Below are 15,643 nucleotides of genomic sequence, written 5' to 3'. Positions count from 1 at the left end.
CTCCAGGAACAGGGTGGAGACCCTGGTGTAAACCTACAGGAGGGTATCTCCAGGAACAGGGTTGGAGAGTCCTGGTGTAAACCTACAGGAGGGTAGCTCAGGAACAGGGTTGGGTAGGAACAGGGTCGGAGGTGTGTAAACCTACAGGAGGGTATCTCTCCAGGAACAGGGTTGGAGAGGCCTGGTGTAAACCTACAGGAGGTTAGCTCTCCAGGAACAGGGTTGGAGAGTCCTGGTGTAAACCTACAGGAGGGTATCTCTCCAGGAACAGGGTTGGAGAGTCCTGGTGTAAACCTACAGGAGGGTATCTCTCCAGGAACAGGGTTGGAGAGCCCTGGTGTAAACCTACAGGAGGGTATCTTTCCAGGAACAGGGTTGGAGAGCCCTGGTGTAAACCTACAGGAGGGTATCTCTCCAGGAACAGGGTTGGAGAGCCCTGGTGTAAACCTACAGGAGGGTATCTCTCCAGGAACAGGGTTGGAGAGCCCTGGTATAAACCTACAGGAGGGTAGCTCTCCAGGAACAGGGTTGGAGAGTCCTGGTTTAAACCTACAGGAGGGTAGCTCTCCAGGAACAGGGTCGGAGAGTCCTGGTGTAAACCTACAGGAGGGTAGCTCTCCAGGAACAGGGTTGGAGAGTCCTGGTGTAAACCTACAGGAGGGTATCTCTCCAGGAACAGGGTCGGATAGTCCTGGTGTAAACCTACAGGAGGGTATCTCTCCAGGAACAGGGTCGGAGAGGCCTGCTCTAATCCATGTCCCCATCTCCCTCCCTATCCCCCTCCCCCTGTAGCGTCTGGGCTGTGACAACATGCTGGAATCCCCCCAGCAGGAGGACCCCTGTCTGCAGTGTGGGGGCAACGGACAGTCCTGCTACCCCGTCAGGAGCACCTTCAGCATGACCAACCTGCCCAAAGGTACAGTTCTCTTACCTCTTCAACAGGATCCGTGGATAGAGCTCCCGTTACAGCCCACTCTCTGGACATCAGTGTTAACATAGCATCTCTCCATGGTATCGACTCTTCATGTCCACTGATGTGTTTTATCTCTCCTGTTCTCTTCCCTCCCAGGCTATAACCAAGTGTTTTATCTCTCCTGTTCTCTTCCCTCCCAGGCTATAACCAGGTGTTTTATCTCTCCTATTCTCCTCCCTCCCAGGCTATAACCAGGTGTTTTATCTCTCCTGTTCTCCTCCCTCCCAGGCTATAACCAGGTGTTTTATTTCTCCTCTCTCCCAGGCTATAACCATGTGTTTTATCTCTCCTATTCTCCTCCCTCCCAGGCTATAACCAGGTGTTTTATGTCTCCTGCTCTCCTCCCTCCCAGGCTATAACCAGGTGTTTTATCTCTCCTATTCTCTTCCCTCCCAGGCTATAACCAGGTAATTTATCTCTCCTGTTCTCCTCCCTCCCAGGCTATAACCAGGTGTTTTATTTCTCCTCTCTCCCAGGCTATAACCAGGTGTTTTATTTCTCCTCTCTCCCAGGCTATAACCAGGTGTTTTATCTCTCCTATGCTCCTCCCTCCCAGGCTATAACCAGGTGTTTTATCTCTCCTATTCTCCTCCCTCCCAGGCTATAACCAGGTGTTTTATGTTTCCTGTGCTCCTCCCTCCCAGGCTATAACCAGGTGTTTATCATCCCTGTGGGAGCCACCTCCATCCACATCAAAGAGACTGTTGCCACTCGTAATTACCTGGGTGAGTCCCTAACTGCCCGGGTGAGTTTCTAACTGCCCAGGTGAGTCCCTAACTGCTCAGGTGAGTCCCTAACTGCCCAGGTGAGTCCCTAACTGCCCAGGTGAGTCCCTAACTGCTCAGGTGAGTCCCTAACTGTCCGGGTGAGTCCCTAACTGTCCGGGTGAGTCCCTAACTGCCCGGGTGAGTCCCTAACTGCCCGGGTGAGTCCCTAACTGCCCGGGTGAGTCCCTAACTGCCCGGGTGAGTCCCTAACTGCCCGGGTGAGTCCCTAACTGCCCGGGCGAGTCCCTAACTGCCCAGGGTGAGTCCCTAACTGCCCAGGTGAGTCCCTAACTGCCCAGGTGAGTCCCTAACTGCCCAGGTGAGTCCCTAACTGCCCGGGCGAGTCTTTAATTCCTTGGATGACTGGGCTAGAGATGACAGGACATGAGATGGCAATAGGACAGTTGTACCAGAAAAGCTGTGTTCTATGGTGGTGTAATGATCTGTGACTCTGAACTCTAGTCCTTCTGTCTCTAATGATCTGTGACTCTGAACTCTAGTCCTTCTGTCGATAATGATCTGTGACTCCGAACTCTGTGTCTGTGTCTGTCTCTGTCTGTCTGTGTCTCTGTCTGTCTCTGTCTGTCTCTCTCTGTCTCTCGCTGTGTCTGTCTGTGTTTGTGTCTGTGTCTGTCTATCTCTGCCTGTCTCTGTCTCTGCCTGTCTCTGCCCATCTCTGTCTGTGTCTGCCTGTCTGTCTCTGCCTGTCTCTGTGTCTGCCTGTCTTTGTCTCTGCCTGTCTCTGTTTGTCTCTGCCTGTCTCTGTGTCTGCCTGTCTTTGTCTCTGCCTGTCTCTGTTTGTCTCTGCCTGTCTCTGTGTCTGCCTGTCTCTGTCTCTGCCTGTCTCTGCTGTCTCTGTCTGTCTCTGCCTGTGTCTGTCTCTGCTTGTCTCTGTTTGTCTCTGCCTGTCTCTGTCTCTGTCTCTGCCTGTCTCTGCCGTCTCTGTCTGTGTCTGCCTGTCTTTGTCTCTGTCTGTCTGTCTCTGTCTCTGCCTGTCTCTCTCTCTGCCTGTCTCTGTGTCTGCCTGTCTTTGTCTCTGTCTGTCTCTGTTTCTGCCTGTCTCTGTGTCTGCCTGTCTTTGTCTCTGTCTGTAACTGTCTCTGCCTGTGTCTGCCTGTCTTTGTCTCTGTCTGTCTCTGTCTCTGCCTTTCTCTCTCTCTGCCTGTCTCTGCTGTCTCTGTTTGTCTCTGCCTGTCTCTGCCTGTCTCTGTGTCTGCCTGTCTTTGTCTCTGCCTGTCTCTGTGTCTGCCTGTCTTTGTCTCTGTCTGTCTGTCTCTGTCTGTCTGTCTCTGTCTGTCTGTCTGTGTCTGTCTGTCTGTGTCTGTTTCACCAGCCATTAAGAACCTGCGTGGTGAGTACTACCTGAACGGCCACTGGGTGATTGAGTTCTCCAGGGCCACTCCAGTAGCAGGCACCATGCTATACTACCAGAGAGGGGCTGAGGGAGAGATGACTCCTGAGACCATCATCGGTCGTGGACCCACCACCGAGCCGCTGGTTATAGAGGTCAGAGTCAGTTGATCCTTTAGGTCCTTGGGAGGGGTGTGATTAGGTTATAGTCCTTCTGTCTCTAATGATCTGTGACTCTGAACTCTAGTCCTTCTGTCTCTAATGATCTGTGACTCTGAACTCTAGTCCTTCTGTCTGTAATGATCTGTGACTCTGAACTCTAGTCCTTCTGTCTGTAATGATCTGTGACTGAAATCTAGTCCTTCTGTCTCTAATGATCTGTGACTCTGAACTCTAGTCCTTCTGTCTGTAATGATCTGTGACTCTGAACTCTAGTCCTTCTGTCTCTAATGATCTGTGACTCTGAACACTAGTCCTTCTGTCTGTAATGATCTGTGACTCTGAACTCTAGTCCTTCTGTCTGTAATGATCTGTGACTCTGAACTCTAGTCCTTCTGTCTGTAATGATCTGTGACTCTGAACTCTAGTCCTTCTGTCTGTAATGATCTGTGACTCTGAACTCTAGTCCTTCTGTCTGTAATGATCTGTGACTCTGAACTCTAGTCCTTCTGTCTGTAATTATCTGTGACTCTGAACTCTAGTCCTTCTGTCTCTAATGATCTGTGACTCTGAACTCTAGTCCTTCTGTCTCTAATGATCTGTGACTGAACTCTAATCCTTCTGTCTGTAATGATCTGTGACTCTGAACTCTAGTCCTTCTGTCTGTAATGATCTGTGACTCTGAACTCTAGTCCTGTCTGTAATGATCTGTGACTCTGAACTCTAGTCCTTCTGTCTCTAATGATCTGTGACTCTGAACTCTAGTCCTTCTGTCTGTAATGATCTGTGACTCTGAACTCTAGTCCTTCTGTCTCTAATGATCTGTGACTCTGAACTCTAGTCCTTCTGTCTGTAATGATCTGTGACTCTGAACTCTCTAATGATCTGTGACTCTCTCTAGTCTGTAAATGATCTGTGACTCTGAACTCTAGTCCTTCTGTCTCTAATGATCTGTGACTCTGAACTCTAGTCCTTCTGTCTCTAATGATCTGTGACTGAACTCTAATCCTTCTGTCTGTAATGATCTGTGACTCTGAACTCTAGTCCTTCTGTCTGTAATGATCTGTGACTCTGAACTCTAGTCCTGTCTGTAATGATCTGTGACTCTGAACTCTAGTCCTTCTGTCTCTAATGATCTGTGACTGAACTCTAGTCCTTCTGTCTGTAATGATCTGTGACTCTGAACTCTAGTCCTTCTGTCTGTAATGATCTGTGACTCTGAACTCTAGTCCTTCTGTCTGTAATGATCTGTGACTCTGAACTCTAGTCCTTCTGTCTGTAATGATCTGTGACTCTGAACTCTAGTCCTTCTGTCTCTAATGATCTGTGACTCTGAACTCTAGTCCTTCTGTCTCTAATGATCTGTGACTGAACTCTAATCCTTCTCTCTGTAATGATCTGTGACTCTGAACTCTAGTCCTTCTGTCTGTAATGATCTGTGACTCTGAACTCTAGTCCTTCTGTCTGTAATGATCTGTGACTCTGAACTCTAGTCCTTCTGTCTCTAATGATCTGTGACTCTGAACTCTAGTCCTTCTGTCTGTAATGATCTGTGACTCTGAACTCTAGTCCTTCTGTCTCTAATGATCTGTGACTCTGAACTCTAGTCCTTCTGTCTGTAATGATCTGTGACTCTGAACTCTAGTCCTTCTGTCTCTAATGATCTGTGACTCTGAACTCTAGTCCTTCTGTGTCTAATGATCTGTGACTGAACTCTAGTCCTTCTGTCTGTAATGATCTGTGACTCTGAACTCTAGTCCTTCTGTCTCTAATGGTCTGTGACTCTGAACTCTAGTCCTTCTGTCTCTAATGGTCTGTGACTCTGAACTCTAGTCCTTCTGTCTGTAATGATCTGTGACTCTGAACTCTAGTCCTTCTGTCTGTAATGATCTGTGACTCTGAACTCTAGTCCTTCTGTCTATAATGATCTGTGACTCTGAACTCTAGTTCTTCTGTCTGTAATGATCTGTGACTCTGAACTCTAGTCCTTCTGTCTCTAATGATCTGTGACTCTGAACTCTAGTCCTTCTGTCTGTAATGATCTGTGACTCTGAACTCTAGTCCTTCTGTCTGTAATGATCTGTGACTCTGAACTCAACACAACTACCTCCTAGGCTGTTATAGACCTGAAACACAACTACCTCCTCGGCTGTTATAGACCTGAAACACAACTACCTCCTCGGCTGTTATAGACCTGAAACACAACTACCTCCTCGGCTGTTATAGACCTGAAACACAACTACCTCCTTGGCTGTTATAGACCTGAAACATTGGTGTTTATGCCACGTGTTTTAAAGTACCTTCTAATTTGACATTTGAGTCATATACGGGCAGTTTCCCGGAACACAGATCTCCATCAAAAAATGCTTTAGTCCAGGACAAGACTTTAATCTGTGTTTGGGAAATCGCCCTTTCGTTTTTTTTCGCAGACGCACTTAACCAGAGTGAATCAAAACCAGGGCATTTTGTTAAAGTAGGTAAAGCAATTCCATACGATCACCATCATTGCGAGTTAAACCTTCATAAAAAGCCACTAAATAACTATCAAATCAGTGGCAGTAAATCGTCTTTCATCAAACCGACCCCCCAGGTCTGTTGTAGTCTGGTCTCAGGTCTGTTGTAATCTGGTCCCAGGTCTGTTGTAGTCTGATCCCAGGTCTGTTGTAGTCTGGTCTCAGGTCTGTTGTAGTCTGGTCTCAGGTCTGTTGTAATCTAGTCCCAGGTCTGTTGTAGTCTGGTCTCAGGTCTGTTGTAGTCTGGTCTCAGGTCTGTTGTAATCTAGTCCCAGGTCTGTTGTAGTCTGGTCTCAGGTCTGTTGTAGTCTGGTCTCAGGTCTGTTGTAGTCTGGTCCCAGGTCTGTTGTAGTCTGATCCCAGGTCTGTTGTAGTCTGGTCTCAGGTCTGTTGTAGTCTGGTCTCAGGTCTGTTGTAATCTAGTCCCAGGTCTGTTGTAGTCTGATCCCAGGTCTGTTGTAGTCTGGTCTCAGGTCTGTTGTAATCTAGTCCCAGGTCTGTTGTAGTCTGATCCCAGGTCTGTTGTAGTCTGGTCTCAGGTCTGTTGTAGTCTGATCCCAGGTCTGTTGTAGTCTGGTCTCAGGTCTGTTGTAATCTGGTCCCAGGTCTGTTGTAGTCTGGTCTCAGGTCTGTTGTAGTCTGATCCCAGGTCTGTTGTAGTCTGGTCCCAGGTCTGTTGCTGTCTGGTCCCAGGTCTGTTGCTGTCTGGTCCCAGGTCTGTTGCTGTCTGGTCCCAGGTCTGTTGCTGTCTGATCTAGAGGTTTTGATCTATTTCTCTCTTTCTCTCCCCCCTCAGTTGATCATCCAGGAACATAACCAGGGAGTAGAGTATGAGTACTACCTCCCTAACGGTCGGTCCAGAGAGGGATACTACTGGAGCTTCGGCTCCTGGTCTACCTGCAGCAGAGAGTGTGGATCAGGTACGTGTCCTTCTGGGGTTGCAATATTTTGGTTATTTTCCCCAAATTCCCAGGTTTTTCAGAAATTACATTTTAAAAAATCCCGGAATCCGGAGGGAATAAGCAGGAAATCCGGAATCTTCCAAGCAGGAAATTGACTCTAATTTTGCAACCCTAGTCCCTCTTTACTATAATCTAATGTCACCTTACTTTAATCTAATGTCACTTTACTATAATCTAATGTCACCTTACTTTACTCTAATGTCACCTTACTTTAATCTAATGTCACCTTACTTTAATCTAATGTCACCTTACTTTAATCTAATGTCACCTTACTTTAATCTAATGTCACCTCACTTTAATCTAATGTCACCTTACTATAATCTAATGTCACCTTACTATAATCTAATGTCACTTTACTATAATCTAATGTCACCTTACTTTAATCTAATGTCACCTTACTATAATCTAATGTCACCTTACTATAATCTAATGTCACCTCACTTTAATCTAATGTCACCTTACTATAATCTAATGTCACCTTACTATAATCTAATGTCACTTTACTATAATCTAATGTCACCTTACTTTAATCTAATGTCACCTTACTATAATCTAATGTCACCTTACTTTAATCTAATGTCACCTTACTATAATCTAATGTCACCTTACTTTAATCTAATGTCACCTTACTATAATCTAATGTCACCTTACTATAATCTAATGTCACCTTACTTTACTCTAATGTCACCTTACTTTACTCTAATGTCACCTTACTTTAATCTAATGTCACCTTACTTTACTCTAATGTCACCTTACTTTAATCTAATGTCACCTCACTTTAATCTAATGTCACCTTACTTTAATCTGTCACCTTACTTTAATCTAATGTCACCTTACTTTAATCTGTCACCTTACTTTAACCTTCACCTTACTATAATCTAATGTCACCTTACTTTAATCTGTCACCTTACTTTAATCTAATGTCACCTTACTTTAATCTGTCACCTTACTTTAACCTTCACCTTACTATAATCTAATGTCACCTTACTTTAATCTGTCACCTTACTTTAACCTTCACCTTACTTTAATCTAATGTCACCTTACTTTAATCTGTCACCTTACTTTAACCTTCACCTTACTATAATCTAATGTCACCTTACTTTAATCTAATGTCACCTCACTTTAATCTAATGTCACCTTACTTTAATCTGTCACCTTACTTTAACCTTCACCTTACTTTAATCTAATGTCACCTCACTTTAATCTAATGTCACCTTACTTTAACCTTCACCTTACTTTAACCTTCACCTTACTTTAATCTAATGTCACCTTACTTTACTCTAATGTCACCTTACTTTAATCTAATGTCACCTTACTTTACTCTAATGTCACCTTACTTTAATCTAATGTCACCTTACTTTAATCTAATGTCACCTTACTTTAATCTAATGTCACCTTACTTTAATCTGTCACCTTACTTTAATCTGTCACCTTACTTTAACCTTCACTTTACTTTAATCTGTCACCTTACTTTAACCTTCACCTTACTTTAATCTGTCATCTTACTTTAACCTTCACCTTACTTTAATCTGTCACTTTACTTTAACCTTCAATTTACTTTAATCTGTCACCTTACTTTAACCTTCACCTTACTTTAATCTGTCACCTTACTTTAACCTTCACCTTACTTTAATCTGTCACTTTACTTTAACCTTCAATTTACTTTAATCTGTCACCTTACTTTAACCTTCACCTTACTTTAATCTGTCACCTTACTTTAACCTTCACCTTACTTTAATCTGTCACCTTACTTTAACCTTCACCTTACTTTAATCTGTCACCTTACTTTAACCTTCACTTTACTTTAATCTGTCACCTTACTTTAACCTTCACCTTACTTTAACCTTCACCTTACTTTAACCTTCACCTTACTTTAATCTGTCATCTTACTTTAACCTTCACCTTACTTTAATCTGTCACTTTACTTTAACCTTCAATTTACTTTAATCTGTCACCTTACTTTAACCTTCACCTTACTTTAATCTGTCACCTTACTTTAACCTTCACCTTACTTTAATCTGTCACTTTACTTTAACCTTCAATTTACTTTAATCTGTCACCTTACTTTAACCTTCACCTTACTTTAATCTGTCACCTTACTTTAACCTTCACCTTACTTTAACCTTCACCTTACTTTAATCTGTCACTTTACTTTAATCTGTCAATTTACTTTAATCTGTCACCTTACTTTAACCTTCACCTTACTTTAACCTTCACCTTACTTTAATCTGTCACCTTACTTTAACCTGTCACCTTACTTTAATCTGTCACTTTACTTTAATCTGTCACTTTACTTTAATCTGTCAATTTACTTTAATCTGTCACTTTACTTTAATCTGTCACTTTACTTTAATCTGTCAATTTACTTCAATCTGTCACCTTTCTTTAACCTTCACCTTACTTTAATCTGTCAATTTACTTTAATCTGTCAATTTACTTTAATCTGTCAATTTACTTTAATCTGTCACCTTACTTTAATCTGTCAATTTACTTTAATCTGTCACCTTACTTTAATCTGTCAATTTACTTTAATCTGTCAATTTACTTTAATCTGTCAATTTACTTTAATCTGTCACCTTACTTTAACCTTCACCTTACTTTAATCTGTCACCTTACTTTAACCTTCACCTTACTTTAATCTGTCACTTTACTTTAATCTGTCAATTTACTTTCATCTGTCACCTTACTTTAATCTGTCAATTTACTTTAATCTAATGTCACTGGAGTCTTTTTGTTTACATGATGTTTCTGACATATCTTGACTTGGTCCTTACACTTCTTCTTCTTCTTCTTCTCCTTCTTCTTCTTCTTCTTCTTCTTCTTCTTCTTCTCCTCCTTCTTCTTCTTCTTCTTCTTCTTGTTCTTCTTGACTGATTCCTCCTTCTGTTCCCTCTTCCTCCCTCCACTAGGCTACCAGTCCCGTCTGGTGTTCTGTGCCATCGATAACGAGGCCTACCCAGACTACCTGTGCACCGCCCTGCCACGCCCCCTCACCAACCGCACCTGCAACCCTCAGACGTGCCCTCAGACCCGTCGGTGAGTCAGCCGGGCACTAGTGGGGGGTGGCTACGTATCACAGTAACTCCTTTTGGGAAATCAACAACAGACTTTTCAAGTAAATGGTGTTAGTTATTTACAGTCAGTGTCTCAAAAGCTGCAAAACGTAGTCCAGAGTTAACAAATGTGTGTGTGATTCGGGATAAGATAGCCCAGAGCCAGTCTTAGCCGGAGGGCTAAGGACAATGCAGTGTGAAAAGGCTTTTGGAGGAGTACAATGATACCCCTTGTCATGACTGATCTGGGTTCAGTAGTGTGTGAGTCCATGCAGGAGCTCTGGCTGGGCTACTAGCTGTGTCTGGACTCCTAGCTGTCTGTCTGGACTCTTAGCTGTCTGTCTGGACTCCTAGCTGTCTGGCTGGGCTCCTAGCTGTCTGTCTGGACTCCTAGCTGTCTGGCTGGGCTCCTAGCTGTCTGGCTGGGCTCGTAGCTGTCTGGCTGGGCTACTAGCTGTGTCTGGACTCCTAGCTGTCTGGCTGGGCTCCAAGCTGTCTGGCTGGGCTCCTAGCTGTCTGGCTGGGCTCCTAGCAGTCTGTCTGGACTCCTAGCTGTCTGGCTGGGCTCCTAGCTGTCTGGCTGGGCTCCTAGTTGTCTGTCTGGACTCCTAGCTGTCTGTCTGGACTCCTAGCTGTCTGGCTGGGCTCCTAGCTGTCTGGCTGGGCTCGTAGCTGTCTGGCTGGGCTACTAGCTGTGGCTGGACTCCTAGCTGTCTGGCTGGGCTCCTAGCTGTCTGGCTGGGCTCCTAGCTGTCTGGCTGGGCTCCTAGTTGTCTGTCTGGGCTCCTAGCTGTCTGTCTGGACTCCTAGCTGTCTGGCTGGGCTCCTAGCTGTCTGGCTGGGCTCCTAGCTGTCTGTCTGGACTCCTAGCTGTCTGTCTGGACTCCTAGCTGTCTGGCTGGGCTCCTAGCTGTATGTCTGGACTCCTAGCTGTCTGGCTGGACTCCTAGCTGTCTGTCTGGGCTCCTAGCTGTCTGGCTGGGCTCCTAGCTGTCTGGCTGGGCTCCTAGCTGTCTGTCTGGACTCCTAGCTGTCTGGCTGGACTCCTAGCTGTCTGGCTGGGCTCCTAGCTGTCTGGCTGGGCTCCTAGCTGTCTGTCTGGACTCCTAGCTGTCTGGCTGGGCTCCTAGCTGTCTGGCTGGGCTCCTAGTTGTCTGTCTGGACTCCTAGCTGTCTGGCTGGACTCCTAGCTGTCTGGCTGGGCTCCTAGCTGTCTGGCTGGGCTCGTAGCTGTCTGGCTGGGCTACTAGCTGTGGCTGGACTCCTAGCTGTCTGGCTGGGCTCCTAGCTGTCTGGCTGGGCTCCTAGCTGTCTGGCTGGGCTCCTAGTTGTCTGTCTGGACTCCTAGCTGTCTGTCTGGACTCCTAGCTGTCTGGCTGGGCTCCTAGCTGTCTGTCTGGGCTCCTAGCTGTCTGTCTGGACTCCTAGCTGTCTGTCTGGATTCCTAGCTGTCTGGCTGGGCTCCTAGCTGTCTGTCTGGACTCCTAGCTGTATGTCTGGACTCCTAGCTGTCTGGCTGGGCGCTGTCTGGCTGGGCTCCTAGCTGTCTGTCTGGACTTCTAGCTGTCTGGCTGGGCTCCTAGCTGTCTGGCTGGGCTCCTAGCTGTCTGTCTGGACTCCTAGCTGTCTGGCTGGGCTCCTAGCTGTCTGGCTGGGCTCCTAGCTGTCTGGCTGGGCTCCTAGCTGTCTGGCTGGGCTCCTAGCTGTCTGGCTGGGCTCCAAGCTGTCTGGGGTGTATTCACTAGAAACTAAATTGAAGCAAACAGAAGCAAATGTAACGAAACAGGGCGGGACCTACCAGAATTTGTCCAAAATAAACTCTTGTTTTTGTTGAAAACCTTTTTTTCCCGTTACGAAATGTTTTGCTACGGTATGCTACGCTGTGCACTAATGAATACACCCCAGGTCTCACTGTTGTGGGTGATGTTGTTGTTGTCCCTGTTCATAAAGGATGGCGTACCTGTATCAGCCAAATGCGTGGACGCCCTCTGAAAGCCCCAGAACATATGTGTACAGGTAACCCAGGGCCTACGGTGGCCCCGCTGATCCCCGGAGCTCAAACACAGGGGATATATATTTACACAGTTAGTCATTTAGAAGACGCTCTTATCCAGAGAGATTTACTGTTAGTGCGTATATGAGATCATGTCTTCATATACACTAGGTCAAATAGGCCAAAGATTCAATATATTTCATTTACTACAGCATCCACTATAGGCATGTAATGCTGACCTGGACATTATAGACACATCATCCACTATAGGAATGTAATGCTGACCTGGACATTATAGACACATCATCCACTATAGGAATGTAATGCTGACCTGGACATTATAGACACATCATCCACTATAGGCATGTAATGCTAACCTGGACATTATAGACACATCATCCACATACTAGGCATGTAATGCTAACCTGGACATTATAGACACATCATCCACTATAGGCATGTAATGCTAACCTGGACATTATAGACACATCATCCACTATAGGAATGTAATGCTGACCTGGACATTATAGACACATCATCCACTATAGGCATGTAATGCTAACCTGGACATTATAGACACATCATCCACTATAGGCATGTAATGCTAACCTGGACATTATAGACACATCATCCACTATAGGAATGTAATGCTAACCTGGACATTATAGACACATCATCCACTATAGGAATGTAATGCTGACCTGGACATTATAGACACATCATCCACTATAGGCATGTAATGCTGACCTGGACATTATAGACATCATCCACTATAGGCATGTAATGCACCTGGACATCATCATCCACTATAGGAATGTAATGCTGACCTGGACATTATAGACACATCATCCACTATAGGCATGTAATGCAACCTGGACATTATAGACACATCATCCACTATAGGCATGTAATGCTAACCTGGACATTATAGACACATCATCCACTATAGGCATGTAATGCTGCATTATAGACCATCATCCACTATAGGACTGACCTGGACATATAGACACATCATCCACTATAGGCATGTAATGCTGACCTGACACATGGACATTATAGACACATCATCCACTATAGGCATGTAATGCAACCTGGACATTATATCATCCACTATAGGCATGTAATGCTCACATCATCCACTATAGGCTGACCTGGACATTATAGACACATCATTGTAATGCTATGGAGACACATCATCCACTATAGGCATGTAATGCTAACCTGGACATTATAGACACATCATCCACTATAGGCATGTAATGCTGACCTGGACATTATAGACACATCATCCACTATAGGCATGTAATGCTAACCTGGACATTATAGACACATCATCCACTATAGGAATGTATAGACACATCATCCACTATAGGAATGTAATGTTGACCTGGACATTATATACACATCATCCACTATAGGCATGTAATGCTGACCTGGACATTATAGACACATCATCCACTATAGGCATGTAATGCTAACCTGGACATTATAGACACATCATCCACTATAGGAATGTAATGGTGACCTGGACATTATAGACACATCATCCACTATAGGCATGTAATGCTAACCTGGACATTATAGACACATCATCCACTATAGGAATGTAATGCTGACCTGGACATTATAGACAACCTGGACATTATAGACACCAGCTGGTCAAAGGTCAAATAAAGCCTGTACACCTCTAACACACAGCTACAGTGCAGCAGTTCTCCCTGTGTTTGAGTCCAGGCTGAGTGTCTGTCTCAAGTCTGTGTTCAGTGTTGAAGCCTGTCCTCCATGTTGGGTGAGGGGCAACTATCCAGCTCAGAGATCCAAACTCTCTCCTCCTCCTCCTCCTCCTCCTCCTGCAGCCAGCTCAGAGATCCAAACTCTCTCTCCTCCTCCTCCTCCTCCTCCTGCTCCTCCTCCTCCTCCTCCTCCTCCTCCATCTCTCCTCCTCCTCCTCCTCCTGCAGCCAGCTCAGAGATCCAAACTCTCTCTCCTCCTCCTCCTCCTCCTCCCTTCTTCTTCACCTCTCCTCCCTCCTCATTCACCTCTCCTCCTCCTCCTCTTCCTCTTCCTCTTCCTCCTCCTCCTCCTCCTCCTCTTCCTCCTCCTCCTCCTCCTCCCTTCTCCTTCACCTCTCCTCCCTCCTCATTCACCTCTCCTCCTCCTCCTCCTCCTGCAACCAGCTCAGAGATCCAAACTCTCTGTCCTCCTCCTCCTCCTCCTCCCTTCTCCTTCACCTCTCCTCCCTCCTCATTCACCTCTCCTCCTCCTCCTCCTCCTGCAACCAGCTCAGAGATACAAACTTTTTCTCCTTCATCTCCTTCCCATGGTGGTCTGGTCTATACAGTTGAAGTCAGAAGTTTACATACACTTTAGCCAAATACATTTAAACTCAGTTTTTCACAATTCCTGACATTTAATCCTAGTAAAGGTTCCCTGTCTTAGGTCAGTTAGGATCATCACTTTATTTTAAGAATGTGAAATGTCAGAATAATAGTAGAGAGAATGATTTATTTCAGCGTTTAGTTCTTTCATCACATTCCCAGTTGGTCAGAAGTTTACATACACTCAATTAGTATTTGGTAGCATTGCCTTTCAATTGTTTAACTTGGCTCAAAAGTTTCGGGTAGCCTTCCAAAAGCTTCCCACAATAAGTTAGGTGAATTATGGCCCATTCCTCCTGACAGAGCTGGTGTAACTGAGTCAGGTTTATAGGCCTCCTTGCTCGCACTCGCTTTTTCAGTTCTGCCGCCAGATTTTCTATAGGAATGAGGTCAGGGCTTTGTGATGGCCACTCCAATACCTTGACTTTGTTGTCCTTAAGCCATTTTGCCACAACTTTGGAAGTATGCTTGGGATCATTGTCCATTTGGAAGACCCATTTGCGACCAAGCTTTAACTTCCTGACTGATGTCTTGAAATGTTGCTTCAATATATCCACATAATATTCTTCCTCAATGATGCTGTCTATCTTGTTAAGTGCACCGGTCCCTCCTGCAACAAAGCACCCCCACAACATGATGCTGTCACGCTCGTGCTTCATGGTTGGGATGGTGTTCTTCGGCTTGCAAGCCTCCCCCTTTTTCCTCCAAACATAACTGTGGTCATTATGGCCAAACTGTTTCATCAGACCAGAGGACGTTTCTCCAAAAAGTACGATCTTTGTCCCCATGTGCAGTTGCAAACTGTAGACTGGCTTTTTATGGCGGTTTTGGAGCAGTGGCTTTTTCCTTGCTGAGTGGCCTTTCAGGTTATGTCGATATAACGTACTCGTTTTACTGTGGATATAGATACTTTTGTACCTGTTTCCTCCAGCATCTTCACAAGGTCCTTTGTTCTTGTTCTGGGATTGATTTGCACTTTTTGCACCAAAGTACGTTCATCTCTAGGCGACAGAAAGCGTCTCCTTCCTGAGCAGTATGACGGCTGCGTGGTCCCATGGTGTTTATACTTGCGTACTATTGTTTGTACAGATGAACGTGGTACCTTCAGGCATTTGAAAATTGTTCCCAAGGATGAAACAAACTTGTGGAGGTCTACAATTTTTTTCTGAGGTCTTGGCTGATTTCTTTTGATTTTCCCATGATGTCAAGCAAAGAGGCACTGAGTTTGAAGGTAGGCCTCGAAATACATCCACAGGTACACCTCCAATTAATTCAAATGATGTCAATTAGCCTATCAGAAGCTTCTATGACATCGTTTTCTGGAGTCAACTTAGTGTATGTAAACTTCTGACCCACTGGAATTGTGATATAGTGAATTATAAGTGAAATAATCTGTCTGTAAAGAATTTTTGGAAAAATTACTTGTGTCATACACAAAGTAGAAGACCTAACCGACTTGCCAAAACTATAGTTTGTTAACAAGAAATTTGTGGAG

At 45.0% G+C, this 15,643-nt stretch overlaps 1 protein-coding gene across 1 annotated transcript in view; it reads left to right on the top strand.

Annotated features, from left to right (window-relative positions):
* The window catches only part of LOC115126842 (papilin-like), a 112,633-nt gene that overhangs the window by 76,590 nt on the left and 20,400 nt on the right, over positions 1 to 15,643 (top strand). The window contains exons 7-12 of the mRNA XM_065025037.1: positions 793 to 916; positions 1,618 to 1,698; positions 3,074 to 3,246; positions 6,559 to 6,682; positions 9,634 to 9,760; positions 11,728 to 11,793. Coding sequence (XP_064881109.1) covers positions 793 to 916; positions 1,618 to 1,698; positions 3,074 to 3,246; positions 6,559 to 6,682; positions 9,634 to 9,760; positions 11,728 to 11,793 — 695 coding nt within the window. The remainder of the gene's footprint in view (positions 1 to 792; positions 917 to 1,617; positions 1,699 to 3,073; positions 3,247 to 6,558; positions 6,683 to 9,633; positions 9,761 to 11,727; positions 11,794 to 15,643) is intronic.

The sequence above is a fragment of the Oncorhynchus nerka genome, linkage group LG12, assembly GCF_034236695.1.
Source record: "Oncorhynchus nerka isolate Pitt River linkage group LG12, Oner_Uvic_2.0, whole genome shotgun sequence".
Lineage (NCBI taxonomy): Eukaryota > Metazoa > Chordata > Actinopteri > Salmoniformes > Salmonidae > Oncorhynchus > Oncorhynchus nerka.
Note: the sequence above shows the minus strand (reverse complement) of the source record. Positions and strands in the feature narration are given on the sequence as shown.